At 43.6% G+C, this 14,827-nt stretch overlaps 1 protein-coding gene across 4 annotated transcripts in view; it reads left to right on the top strand.

Annotated features, from left to right (window-relative positions):
* NRP2 (neuropilin 2) overlaps positions 1-14,827 on the top strand; it is a 218,001-nt gene that overhangs the window by 139,614 nt on the left and 63,560 nt on the right. For all 4 annotated transcript variants that reach the window (XM_039341563.1, XM_039341562.1, XM_039341564.1 and 1 more), the window contains exon 12: positions 442-594. In XM_039341563.1, the coding sequence (XP_039197497.1) occupies positions 442-594 (153 nt within the window). The remainder of the gene's footprint in view (positions 1-441; positions 595-14,827) is intronic.

Genomic DNA, 14,827 nt, shown 5'->3' with positions numbered 1-14,827 from the left:
TACTCAACCGGTCGTAAGTCGAGGACTACTCAACTGGTGCAGCACCGTTTGCAGAATGGGACTTTTGACGGGCTCGGCAGGGCAGAGACAGCCTGGACAATTCCTATTGGCTTTTGAAAGCCAATAGAATTAGACTCTATTCAAGAGAGTCTATTCTATTGGCTTTCAAAAGCCAATAGAATAAAAGGGAGTAGCACAGCTAAGGAAAAGGGGGAAAAAATGGCGGACTGCGTTGTTTGGCGACCCCCGTGAAATGGTCGTTCGACCCCAAATGGGGTCCCAACCCACAGGTTGAGAACCACTGGTCTATTTGTATGCTTGCACATATTGCAAAGACTTTATATTTCTATAACCATTTATGATTTGCCAACTATGTTAGCTATTAAATAGCAACACGCTTTCCTTTGATCTTATTTTTATATTGTACTGTTTTCTTACAAGATTTCCAGGTCCCAACAGGATTTAATTGCAACTTTGATCTTCCCGAAGATTTTTGTGGTTGGACACATGACATGTCTACAGGATTTACATGGGCTTTTCATTCTAGAAATACCTGGACTAGCCATTTAGAGCCAGGCATCGGTGTCTATCCAGGTAAGTCAATTGATATCATTTTAAAAGAAAAAATATCCATGAACTGTGAACTTAGAAAAATAAGTATTTAAATTGTCTCTGAAGAACTATAGAATAATTACAAAGTCTGTGAAATTGCCTTTTGGCATAATGCTGTAAAATTATTTATCAATTCCAAGTATTTTTATGTTGCTTCAATAAAATCAATCTAAGAGATATGTAAAAAAAAAATCCTGTCTGCTTTTAAACAGATATGAATTCATAGGTATATGGTGTAAATCAATATGTGGTATGATTCTCTTAATATATGTTTTCATTACATATACATACCACCTATTATTATGTCTTCACCACTGCCTTATAAGCTAGGCCAGGCTATGGGATAACAACTGGCCCAAAGTTATGGAATGAGCTTCAGAACAGGAATCTGAATTTGTGTCTCCTTAGCCCTTATAACTGTAACGTACCATCTCTCATTTGTGAACGTTGTGAAACGATGATTCAAGTCAAGCACTTGTTGCAGGAGGGAAACTTGCACATCAGAGAGGAAATTGAAATCATGTGTTAACTGTCCATGGGCCCTGTGCATTCAGTTTATCTGCAGGCTTCTTATGTGCTGAGAAAATGGAAGAGTGTGCTTGTTTTTATCTGGGTGAGTTGGTATTGGTTTGAACATCAAAGTCTCACTTTGAATAGTGTGGATGCTTGTTTTGGCTTCTGCTTTCTGTGCATTCCCTTGCATGTGAATCCTCCTTCAGTGTGGAACTAAGGAGATCGTTTGCTGTTCTGCTATGCGCATTGTCAATTTTCCCTTGACGATACAACTTGCCTGGGCCTCTGAAAGCCCCTGATATTTGCATTGGAGACTTGTGTTGTGTCTTTTAAAGACTGTGTGAACACAATAAAGCCTTTCCAATATGAGTCTTGTGCAGTGTGGAGGATCTAAGTTTGTCCGGTAGTTGAAAGTCTGTTTGTTCATTCTTCATCTCGTTCAACAGTCTCCAGGATTTATCTTTTCCTTCTCCCCATTGGACATAGAAAGAAGAGGAGACATTTGTTAGCTTCAAAGAAATGTTTGCCTAATTTCCATGAACAGGCTTTAAAATTTCATATACCACAAATCTGAGGATTTACTAGAAGTGGTCCTGCTGTTTGAGGGAAATCTTTCACACAATTTGATTTTATTGCTAAGGCATTAGTCCTGGTCACTACATCTGTACCCAAGGATCATGCATATTCAATAAATCCAATTGATTTCCATCCCCCCTTCCCCATTAGTGGGTCTGGACTAATAGAGAAGTGTTTTGTAACCACTCATTCTCCCTGGTAAGCTATATGTTGGTGGTAGCAACTAGATTTACTGATTTATAAGGCTCTAGAATTGAAGGATAGTGTTTCCTGCTGAGCAGAACAGAAAAGATGAAAAAGTGGCCCAATACAAATCGAGTGTCGCTCATTAATTTGTCTTTTAGGTGGTTAAGCATCAGCCTTTGTTTGTAATGTTAGCTTCCAAACAATTTTATATTTTGTATTCTGTAAATCAGAGGCCCCCAACCTTTTGGGCACCAGGGACCGGTTCTATGGAGAAAGATTTTTCTGCAGCCCGGAAGGGACATGGTTTCATGTACTGCCTGCATCCTGCTGATGGAGCTTCACTTGTTTGCGCGGCCCAGTTGCTGGCATACCGCAGCCTGGTGCCAATTCATGGACTAGGGGTTGGGGACCCCTGCTGTAAATAATCTCAGCACCTGCTATAGGGTCCCAGTGCCTTGCAGCAGATTCTACAGCATGTTAAGGCCATGCATTCAATCAATATAGACCACAGGTATCAAACTCACCACGTCACATGATGTGTCTCAATGTATAGCGACTTTTTTTTTTTTTGCATTGTCAGAGCTGGGGTGGGTGCAGCCTCCCTATGATGCAACCGGCCCATGGGCTGGCAGTTTGACACCCCTGATGTAGACTTGAACTGCCACATTTCGTTCCAGTTTTATTTGTTTGTTTGTTTGTTTGTTTCCTGTCTCTATTATTTTTATAAATAACTGAAGGCAGCGAACATATACAACACATCTTCTTCCTTCTATTTTCCCCACAACAACAACTCGGTGAGGTGAGAGACAGTGACTGGCCCAAAGTCTTTCAACTGGCTCTCATGGCTAGGATAGAACTTGAACTCATGGGATCCCCCTTTCTAGCCTGATGCCTTAACCACTAGAACAATCTTATTCTTGCCCAAGATTTTTTATCAACATTTTGCACAGAAATTTACACTCTTCCTAAAGAGCTGAGCCAGACAAGCTCAGGTTTGGCTTTGAAGTGGGAATGGAATTCTTCTTTCCTCTATTTTCGGAATGGAAGCCAGACCCGGGAAAAGTAATTAAAGTAGCAAAGAGGGTGATAGTGGTAGTAAGGCAGGAAAGGGGGTAGGTTTTGTTTCCATTTCAGAGTAGCCATGATTTTGCTAAGCTGATACGTGTTGGCTTTGACCCTAAGTTCTATTTAAAGTTTCCATGGCCACATTTTTTGTTGAACTGTCATGTTTAGAAACAAATTGAGACTGCTGTCTGGGCCTCTAATGTGTGTTTTAGGTTGTCCCAAAGTTAGGGTCTCTGTAGAGGTGCAGTTGGAGAAACTATTTCCTATTTCCAGTGTTTTCCTCTTTAACATTTAAAATGCTTTAGAAGATTAATATCACAGAATAATTGCAGCCTCCAGCAATATAAAAGATTCAGACTGAACGCCCTCTCCAGCTTATTCCCCGTAATAATATTTAATTAATGTAATAAGCCTTCTGCAAGTAGCAAACTTACTTATTTTTATAACCCAGACTCAATTTTTCATTCCATTTTTCTCTCCTGTTACGTTTTATAATTATTGTCTCTTTTTTTCCCTTTAGAGTATGTTTGGTAAAGAAATAATTTGAGTATGATACTCATGTACAAATGACTGTTCCCCATATTGAAATAGAACTTTATTTGCATGTCAGCAACTTTTTAAAACGTCTTTATAGGTTGTGTTACTTCAGCCTATTTCAGTGGCAGGAGAACTTTCCCTCAAGTGAATTATTCCCAAAAGCATCACTTTCATTTTTCAGTGAAGGAAATGAGATTGGAATGGCTATATTATGTCTCATATTGTAGTGTGCTTCTGGTAGAGAAGGTTAATCAGGATTTCTACATCGATCAAAGAGGGAGAGAAACAGGTGGTTGGGAATAACAACACCAAAGAACCAGAAGTGGTAGTATAGTAGTTAAGAACAGAAAACCAAAGATCTCCCTGTGTTCAGTTCATTATTAAAATTGGTTCTGTACTTGTTGCAATAAAACTCTGCACAGAATGAAAACAAATAATGAAGGGGGAGAAATACACATTTATTTATTAGATTCACTTAAAAAACAATGAAAAAAAGCATAAGCATTTGTTTTTCTCAGTGGATATTAGAGTAATAAAGGAATGAAAGATAGCACAGATTCTAAATAGAGGTGCTTGAGCTTAGGTGTGCATGAAAAATGAGCTGAGGCTGCACCCTTAATGATATGAGGAGGTCATGTGTAAACACCTAAAATATATATGCTCAGAGGCAATCTTCTTCTAATTAAAGACTGAGGCCTTCTGTTGAAAACTGTGAAAACAATATTGCAGGGTAGAGTGATTTTTTTTAGAATATCTTAATTTGCATTCCTGTGCTGAGCAAGAGGTAGGATCTGGTGGCCTTTGTGACTTGGGTTTGTATTTCCTAGTAATTTAAGCTACTTGCTTCTTGCTTCTCAAGGTAGACTTGAGAACTGACAGCTTGTATAAAAGAGGGGCTGGTCTATTACATTACAGAGAAGCATCCTAGATATAGCATAGGTAAAATGTGATGAAATGCTCACTGGAAAGAGAGATGTAATGTAATGTTACTACTCAAAAGTAAACTGTAGTGATTTCAAGGGGACAACTTTTGAAGCTGCAGCTGAAGCTCAAATACTTTGGCCATCAAATGAGAAGAGAGGACTCATTGGAAAAGATCCTGATGCTGGGAAAGATTGAAGGCAAAAGGAGAATGGGAAGATGGAGGATGAGGATGAGATGGTTGGATAGTGTCATCAACACAATAAGCATAACTATGAGTAGACTCAGGGGAAAGTGGAGGATGGGGAGGGACTGGCATGCTATGGTCCATGGGGTAGTGAAGAGTAGGACACAACTTAGTGACTGAGCAACAAAACATTTTGAAAGCATTTTTACCATGCTTGCATTAGAATGTTCTAGCCCTGTATTATATTTTATCATTCTTTTTTTTCCCATTAAAATCCTCTTGGAATTACAAGGAAGAATAATGATTTATTTGTCTCTCTTCCATTTTTACCTAACATTTTTCTGCTCACACATCCTATACCTTTTAAAGCAAAGTAGTATACCCCAAGTCAGAAAGAGTAAAACAAAAATTCTTTCTGTTGGCAAGGATTTGCACTCTGACAGTTGCCCCTTCTTTCTCCCTCCCCAAGATATTGAGAAACAAAAAACAAACAAGCAAAAAAAGCTGCTTTGAGTTGATGATCAGGGCATATGTTTCTTTGTAGTACTTCAAGCCCTTCCAAGTTAATTGTGTGAAGTCTGTGGATACTCAGTAAAATGCTCCCATAAAGGCAATGGGCTGTACCTCTAAGAAGACATGTGGAAACCCAGACACTGAATTAGAGTCATAAAAAGGAAGAGCAGGTCCTAGCAAAATGAGGCAAGATAAATATATGCATTCCAGTAGCAGATCATTAAAGTCCATGCAAGGAAGCCATTTTTTTTCTTGTGTCCTCTTCTTTCCTTTCTTCCATAGCTCTTTTCTCCCTTTTTTACATTGGGAGACTCCCTAAATTATATACTTTCTTCATTCCATTTTTTCCAAGATAGTCTTTCCATCAGTTTCATATTTCCTTTTTCAGCCGCAAGTTTCTTGTGCTTCAAGGATTATCTCTGAACCATCCCTCTGAAAGTTCCATTACAACTGCAACTCTTAGTAAAAGCGAACCCAGAGCAATTTCTCTCTTTTATTACACACCCATATCGATTAGGACATGAGCTGTTCTCCAGAGTAATGGAATGCACAACTCCAGTTTTCATGCCAGGAGGGATTTTTTTTCCTCCATGGATTTCCACATGCGGACAGATTTCTGTGCTCCGGCAGTGAAAGATCTTCATGCTATGTCAAGAATTAGGATTTAGCCTGCAATTTTATACAGATTATCCAGCTGTCAAGTCTAAACAGAGTTTATGTCTGAGTTAACAGGGTGGGTTATGTTGTTAATTTCTCAGAAACCAGATCTTCTCCCAATGAAATGAGGTAGCAGAATGGGGGAAACATTATGGGATTATAAGACCATATATAATGTATACAGAATTTATTGGAAAGTGATGAGAAAAAGCATATTTTAATATAAATATAGGGTTCTGGTGGTTTGGGAAAGGGCCATAGATCAGTGATAAAGCATCTGCTTAATCAGTACAAGAATAAGTTTCTGATCACAGAATTCTGATCTTCAGTAGAATAAGTTTCTGATCCACAAGATTATTTTGAGAAATAACCTTTTTGAAATCCCACAAAACCCTATTCATTGTGCTAGATTGTGCTAAATGTATTTAGTATACTTTTGTGAAATGGTAATTGTTATGTCCCGAGCCTTGCAAATGGGCTCGGGGCGTTTGCAGGCAGTCCCGGGCAGGTGCAAGCTGCCCGGGACCAGACAGGCTGTCGCCAGCGCCTGTGCGCATGCGCGGGTGCTGGCGCGGGAAAAGTAACACATTGACCCGGGAATTGCCTATATAAGAGGCTGGGAGCTTTGGGCGTTGCTGAAGCCTTCACCTGTAAGCTGAACACAGAATAAAAGAAAACCTGAGAACTACAACTGCTTCTCGTGTCTGCTTTTCGCCAAGGACTCAACACTGGCGACGAAGGTGGGATGCCTTACATCGCCTGGAAAGGAAGAGGTGTAAGCTTACCCAAGTGAGTCCTGAGCGGCGGAACAGCGTTGACTCGGCAGCTACCCGCCAATCCAGTGCGCATTCGGGGGTAGGCTGGCTGATAGACCCGTCTCCTGAAAATGGCAAAAGTTGGAAGGCTTTCGGAATTCGACGTCTCACATCCAGAGCGGTGGGAGTCCTACGTAGCCAGGGTGGAAAATTACCTCAAGGTAAACCAAGTGAGGGAAGATAGCTTGAAGGCTGCCACCCTGCTTTGTGTCTGCGGTCAAGACGCCTTCGAAATCGCAGAGAACCTTGCAACACCTGTCCCATTAGAGTCTGTCAGCTACGCAGATCTAAAGAAGCTATTGAAAGAGCACTTCCAGCCCAAGATGTCCGTCATCGCATGGCGCCACACCTTCGAGCACAGGGATCAACGATCCAGAGAGTCGGCCAAAGAATACATCGCCGCATTGAGGAAGGCCGCCAAGCACTGCGAGTTCAAGGACCTCGAAGAACGACTGAGGGACCGATTCGTGTGCGGCTTAAGGCAACGAGATCTACAACAGAGGCTTTTCGCCAAAGAAGACTTGTCCTTCCAAGATGCCTTAAGAGAGGTCACCGCAGAAGAAGCAGCAGGCGGCGCCATCAAAAACATGCGGCCAATCAGGAACAGTCCAGATGTTGCATCCGTGCACCAAGAGGACGTCCAAGGGAACTCCGAGGAAGATCCGGACGAGGAAATCGACCGTCTCCACCCCACGAAGGAAGGGAATCAGAAAGGAAGCTCTGCAGTTCCCCTCAAGTCCATCGGCTGTGGAGGTCGCCACAGGAGAACCGACTGCAAGTTCCGCTCCGCTATCTGCCGGGCGTGCGGGAAACAAGGACATGTTGCAGCTGTGTGTCTGGGCCGACGAAAGGTACAACCTTTCAGGAAGAACTGCGCCTGAAAGGTACCAGGGTCCCCAGCCAGAATAGGGTAGGTTTTTGTGCTTCGCGAAGAAGCATCTTCAGGACAGGCACACACAAGCCCATCAAGAAAAAGCTGTCACTCAAGGTGAAGCTACAAAGGGTTCCATTAACTATGGAACTAGACACGGGGTCTGCCCTTTCAATCATATCCTTACATACATTTAGGAAGATTTCTTCCGGCAGTGGAACTCAGGCTAAATTAAGGCCTTCTGACATTGTGTTAACAGACTTTCAAAATTCGAGAGTGTGTGTTAAGGGGGAGGCCACCCTTAATGTACAGTATAAGAATTTTGAAGGTCCACTAGACATATTAGTAGTAGGGGGTGAACGAACGAGTCTCATAGGACTCGATTGGTTTGAAGCCTTGGGGATACACGTCACGGGGCTCAACAGCTTACAAAATCTCGACCTACAGGAAGTCTGCAAAGAATTTGCAGATGTCTTCAGCCCCCAGCTGGGCACATTCAAGGGACCTCCTGTGTCCTTAAAACTAGACCCCACTGTCACGCCCATTAGAATTAAAGCAAGAAGGGTCCCTTTTGCTTTAAAGAGTAAAATTGACACTGAGTTAGACAAACTGATCCAACAGGAATCCTAGAATCTGTTGATTCCAGCCCTTGGGAGACCCCCATTGTCACGCCTCTAAAGGCAAATGGGGACATTCGCATTTGTGCTGACTACAAATGCACTCTTAATAAGGCATTGCAGCAACATGCCTATCCTGTTCCTGTGGTCAGTCATATTCTGGCCTCCCTCAAGGGGGGGGCGCGTTTTTGCAAAGCTTGACCTAGCTCAAGCGTATCAACAGCTGCCTGTTGATGATGCTGCTGCTATAGCTCAGACTATTGTGACCCACAGGGGAGCCTTTAAGGTAAAATGGCTACAGTTTGGAGTGAATGTCGCTCCTGGGATTTTCCAAAGCGTAATGGAAAACACACTACGGGGCATACCGGGGGTTTGCCCCTACTTTGATGATGTCTTAATTGCAGGAGACTCCACACACATTCTAGCTGAAAGGCTCAGGGCTGTTCTGTTAAGATTCAGGAAAACAGGCCTCAAGCTCAAAAAAGACAAATGCAAAATTGGGGTGCCTTCTACTGAATTTCTGGGATTCAAAATTGATGCTGCGGGGATTCACCCTGCTGAATCCAAACTAACTGCCATTTTAGAAGCACCTAGGCCAAAGTCTAAGGCCGAACTTCAGGCCTTTCTGGGCCTCCTGAATTTCTACAATTCCTTTCTTCCACATAAAGCTAATGTAGCTGAGCCTCTTCACAGGCTATTAGACAAACAAGCAGTGTGGCAATGGTCACAAACATATGAGGCTAGTTTCAATGAGGTCAAGGCCTTACTCACTTCTAACAGTGTACTTGCACACTTCAATGAGTCCCTTCCTGTGTGCATCGCTTGTGATGCTTCCCCTTACAGGGTAGGAGCCGTCCTGAGCCACCTCAGGTCTGATGGAACTCAGGTTCCTGTTGCATATTACTCCAGAACACTGTCTTCTGCTGAGCGCAACTACGCTCAGATAGACAGGGAGGCTCTGGCTGTTGTTGCTGGAATTAAAAAATTCCATGATTTTTTGTATGGCAGGCATTTCACGGTCTTCATTGACCATAAGCCTCTGCTGGGACTGTTTACCACACGTAAACAAACTCCCCAAATCATTTCCCCTAGAATGCTTAGGTGGTCTATTTTTCTGTCTGCATATGATTTTTCCTTACTCCACAAGCCTGGGAAAGAAAGGGGCCATGCTGATGGCCTCAGTAGATTGCCCCTGCCAGTAGTAGAAGCTGACCCTGCGCCAGCTGTCAACATTCTATCCATCCAAGCCTTGCCCAAGTCCCCTCTGAATGCCAGGGATGTCGCCGCTGAAACAGGCACAGATCACACACTTTCACGTGTCCTTTCTTGGGTTTTGTCTGGATGGCATGAGCACTGCCCTAGTCCTGAGTTTCAGAGTTTCTGGTCCAAAAGGAACGAGTTGTCCACTTCTCAGGGTTGTCTGCTTTGGGGAAACAGAGTTGTCATTCCCACCTCAAAGAGGACTAGGATCTTAGAGTCCCTCCACGAGGGTTATCCTGGCATTGTTCGCATGAAGGCCCTTGCGCGCAGCCACTTGTGGTGGCCTGGTTTAGATAAGGACATTGAGGCTAAGGTGCATGCATGCCACCTGTGCCAGCGCTTTCGCCCAGAGATGCCCCAAGCTCCTGTGCATAGATGGGAGGATACACAGTCCCCATGGTCTAGGGTGCACATTGACTACGCTGGGCCCTTTCAGGGCCAGTTCTTCTTGGTCCTCGTTGACAGTCATTCAAAATGGCTTGAGGTTGTAACTGTCTCATCCACCACCACTGCAAAGACTATTCAGGTACTGAGGGGGATTTTTGCTGCACACGGGCTCCCAGATGTCATCGTGTCTGACAACGGCCCTCAATTTACTTCCTCCGAATTCCAAGCTTTCTTACAGGCTAACATGATTTGTCATGCCACGTCTGCACCCTTCCACCCGTCCAACAACGGTATGGCTGAACGCATGGTCCGCATCACAAAGGACGCCTTGAAAAGACTCACCTATGGGGACTGGCATCACAGGTTGGCTGACTTTCTCCTTTCTTACCGCACCACACCGTCTACTTCTACAGGGAGAAGCCCAGCTGAACTTCGCTGGGGGGCGCAAACTTACTACGAAGCTTGACCGGTTGCATCCGGACAGACTGCCTTCATCTACCTCACATTCTAGGGCACCTAGACAACTACTTGTGGGTGCCCCGGTTTGGACTCGCAATTACGGGCCTGGTCATACATGGGTCCCCGCTTCTATTTCCAGGGTCACAGGTCCTCTATCCTACGAGGTAGCCCTGGACAACGGTCGTGTCCTGCGTCGGCACATCGACCAACTCCGCCCTAGGCAGGATCTTTCAGATGAGACTCCTGAGTCTTTTCCAGGGGGGGAGGGGACCCTTTAGAGCAAAGGGAGGGGCACGAGCTGCTGCCCACCTCCAATGATGGAGCCACAAACGGCCCATTCCAAGATTCCGCGAGTGCCCCAAACAGGAATTCTAAGAGCCTATCCAACTACCAGGCATTCACGCCTACTCCAGCCAGGGAGTCACCGCGGGGGTACAATCACTATTCACCTGCACAGCACAGTACTCCAGTCAGGGAGGATACCCGGGAGCATCCCAATAAATCATACCCCGCAAGAGAGCTGGCACATAATCCCCAGAGTTGGCCTGATCTTACCCCAAGTCCTACAGGGGGTCAAACATACAGGGAGGTTGTCGAGGAACCAAGTCCCGACCGCAACACCTCTAGCCCAAATCAGGGAGTAACTGAGTTTTGGGAAGGTACAGAAACCCACACGACCCCGGACACAGAATGGGGTTTAGGGATTGGACAGCCTCCTGACAGGTCTTGGACAGACCTAGGAGGTTCTACAGAGATGCCCAGCAGTGGCTATCACTTCAAGGGGCCCGAGGGCCTACAGCTACGCAGGTCAACCAGGTCACAAAGTGACAGAAGCTCTGGCCTGACGAGCCCGGTGGGCGAGCAAGCAGGCCAGGCATTGGGGCATAGTCCTTGGAAGGCACCAAGGCAAGATAAGGAGAACAGGTTCACGTCTCCCTTCAGTCAGGATACACCTGTCAGAAACCCAGAGCTGAGAAGGTCACAGAGAGCAAGGAAATCTCCTAAGTACTTAGAGGATTACATAACATTGCTGGCTAAACAAAAGCCAGTAAACAGTAGGAGCACTGGGGAGTAGAACACTGCATCAAGAAATAATTGTATGTTGGTAGTAGTCTTAGCCCGGGGGAAAGGGGTGTTATGTCCCGAGCCTTGCAAATGGGCTCGGGGCGTTTGCAGGCAGTCCCGGGCAGGTGCAAGCTGCCCGGGACCAGACAGGCTGTCGCCAGCGCCTGTGCGCATGCGCGGGTGCTGGTGCGGGAAAAGTAACACATTGGCCCCGGGAATTGCCTATATAAGAGGCTGGGAGGTTTTGGGTGTTGCTGAAGCCTTCACCTGTAAGCTGAACACAGAATAAAAGAAAACCTGAGAACTACAACTGCTTCTCGCGTCTGCTTTTCACCAAGGACTCAACAGTAATCATAACAACAAGACAGGTAACAGCAATCACAATATGTACTGTTATTACTGGCATTTTATAAAGCACTTGAAAGGTTTCAGAGTAAAAGTATGCAAGTATTTGGATCTAAGGCAGGAAAGATGCTTCAGATCTGGCATGGGCATGTTCTCTATTCTTCTCACTGGCATCTTAAAGAAACTATGCCTTTTTCTGGTCTTGCATGATCGCCTTGAGGTTTTTAGAAATAACAGCTCCTGACTTCAAATATATATTCTCCTTGCACTACGTAGTGACCATACGGGGTCAAGAAAAGAGGTAGCTTCTATAAGATGTCATTGATAGTTCCAGCCACACTGGATCTTAAGAACTTCTCCCACTGGTAATTTAAATTTCTGCAGATCCCTACTTCAAGATGTCTTCAATACATTATTTCACAAATCTTTATACTAACCTGAGAAGGTAGATGCTGTGCAATGCACAAAGCGGGATGTGAGCAGATAAGATCAAGAACTTGATGGCTTGTTTAAAATCATCTAGCATATCCAGCTGAATTGGAATCAAATTTCTTGGCTCACATTCCTAATATTGATCTAGAAACATTGCAAAACTAATGTTTAGGATCAGTTGGTGAATGCCATAGCATGGTCAGGCCAGGTTTTTCTATGCTGTGTAGATTTTGTCCACTTGTTTCTTCCTCCTTAATTTAGCTAATGTCGCCTTTTCCAAATTATGATCACACTAGTCAGTCTTAATATCTCGCAGGCAGTTTGCATCTCATCTCAGTTCCTATCACTCAGGCAGTTTTCATTACTTTGAGAAAGAACAGAGTATAGAAGAATCTCTTCAGGTTTGAACAGAAAGCTGAAAACTTTTCTTTCTTGTGGTGTGCATGGTGGCCACACTTCATCTTAATGAGGCACTTTGCAAAATAGTAGCAATGCAAAATAAATTTGGCAATAATTCCAGGATTAGGACACATGATGTGAAGACCTTCTCTGAAAAAGGCTCTGAAATTTGGAAGAAAACAGACAAGGATGACCAGCAGCAGTTATGGTGGCAATGAATGTATCATTGGAAGAACTGAACAACCAGGTTAGGGACAAGTCATCAGAGAAAGAAATCCAAGTATCACTGGGAATAAACAAGAATAGAGTAGGGTAGGGTAGGGTAGGATAGGGTTGGGTAGAAGAGAGGAGAGGAGAATCATAGGGCTGGAAAGGACCTCAGATTGGACCTTCTAGTCCAACCTCCTGCCCAAGATAAATGGTTGCCCAATCTTTTCTTGAAAAACTTCAGAGATGGAGTACTCACAATTCCAGGAGGAAAGCTGTTCCATTGGTTAATTGTTCTCACTGTCAGGAAACTTCTAGGTTGGATCTCTCTTTGATGAGCTTCCACTCATTTCTTCTTATCCTACCTTCAGGTGCTTTGGAGAATAAGTTGACCCCTCCTTTTCTGTGAGACCCTCCAAGTCCCAGAAGACAGCTGTCAAGTCACTTCTTCTTCTCTTCCTTAGGCTAGACATACCCAGTTCCCTTAACTTGATGGCACATGAATATCAAATCAGTTCCTGGAACTGCAAAAGTTGGGACAAACGTCTATGCGTGTGCAGTGCACATGCAAAAACCTCATCCACTTAGTAAAGGTGTCAGGCAAGTACTTAGAAAAATACAAAGTGGGGTAATATGGCCATTTCCTGCTTTGTCTATTTATAGAGGGAGGGGGCTGATTGCTTTTAAGTGTTTTATATGAAACTTCATCAAACAAAGCATGCCTCCGAAGTCTGAAGACAGTTGGGGAGAGTGAGAGTTTGTTAAAAGAATTAATGACCTTCCGTTGGCCAAAATAAAAACATTTCTACCCTATGAGAAGGAGAGAAAAAATCTGTCAGCAACACCAGCATGCATATAATTCAGATTCATATCTAGTGCATTTCAAGGCACAAGCAGTGAGGGAGATTGTTCAAGGTGTTCAGCAGACTATCTCCAGCTGAACTTGGAAGTAGCTGTAGTTACAGTGCCTTTCATGAAAATCAGGCATAATTAAAAGAGATGACGGCCTGATCATCTAATTGGCTTCCCCAAATTCAATTAAAAGCTTGACTTTATGCAGACCGCAATGCTTTAAGTCTCCATTGATTTGGCTGATATATAGATTTTTTATTTAGAAAATAAAATGGCAGTGACTTGGCAAGTAAATTAACAGGTAATCTGATTGAGAATGTTCCCTGTGAGACAAGATGCCCATCTGGCTTTAAATATTACATTTATGAAAGACTGAGTCAGCATTATCCAAACAAGACTGCTGCAAAGTAAGGAGCATCTCATAGAAGCAGATTGGAAGCAAGTTGAAAGCATTGGCTCAGATTAGCCAGCTAAATAAGCTTTTTACCTTCAGTCAGTGGTTTCATCCATTAATGAATGTGAAACTTTCCTTAGGTTTCCTGAGTGTTAAGAAGGAGGAAATGAAGGATTGAGATATAGAGGATCTTTTTCAGATATTGTTGCTTGTCTCCTTTGCACTTTTTCCTGCCTGATGGGATATAAAACCCATATTGGCCCACTGTTAAAAAATGGTTGATTAAATGGAGAGCATCTCAATTTGCTTTATGTAGGTGGAGATGGTGCCATCTCTGCTGCTGGGTATTGCAGAAGGCAGATCTATACATTATGACCTTGAGAGATAAGTTATCACACCAGTTCATTGTCTGAATGACAGAAATGTCTTACTCATGCTATGGTAAATGTTGCCAAGGACACCTCACTGGCAGAAAACAGATATCTGTGTTGGCCAAATTGTTTGGCTTTCCAGAAGGCTGCTTAGGAAGATCAACTCATAATTTATCAAGAAATTTAAGTTATGCTGCTGTTTGCTGAGCAACACTGATTTGCATGTTCTTATTGTCCTAGCTCAGTTGAATCCAGATGCTCTCATAAATCTCCATGCAAAGCAGGCGCTCCAAAGGCAGTGGCAGGAAGCAGAAATGCCAGAACTGATCCCTTCTTTTGAACATTTGATGCCAGTTCAGCTCCAGCTTTATCTCCTGTCTCTTTACTAAGAACAGATCCTTTTCCTAAAATCAAAAGCGCTGGTGAGGGAGTTAACAATGCCACTGATCCTAAAGACATTGATTAGAACCTTCTACTAAAACTCTTTCCTCAAGCGGTTCAGTGCCTGAGAGATTTTTAATTTTCCATACACTTCAGAGGCCTTCTTTTCTTTGGTACTGATTGTTTCCTTTCCGATTAACTACAT

This window comes from Crotalus tigris, unplaced genomic scaffold, assembly GCF_016545835.1.
Source record: "Crotalus tigris isolate CLP2741 ecotype Arizona unplaced genomic scaffold, ASM1654583v1 scf7180000017767.837487, whole genome shotgun sequence".
Lineage (NCBI taxonomy): Eukaryota > Metazoa > Chordata > Lepidosauria > Squamata > Viperidae > Crotalus > Crotalus tigris.
The sequence above is the reverse complement of the archived record's forward strand: the minus strand, read 5'-3'. Positions and strand labels throughout refer to the sequence as shown.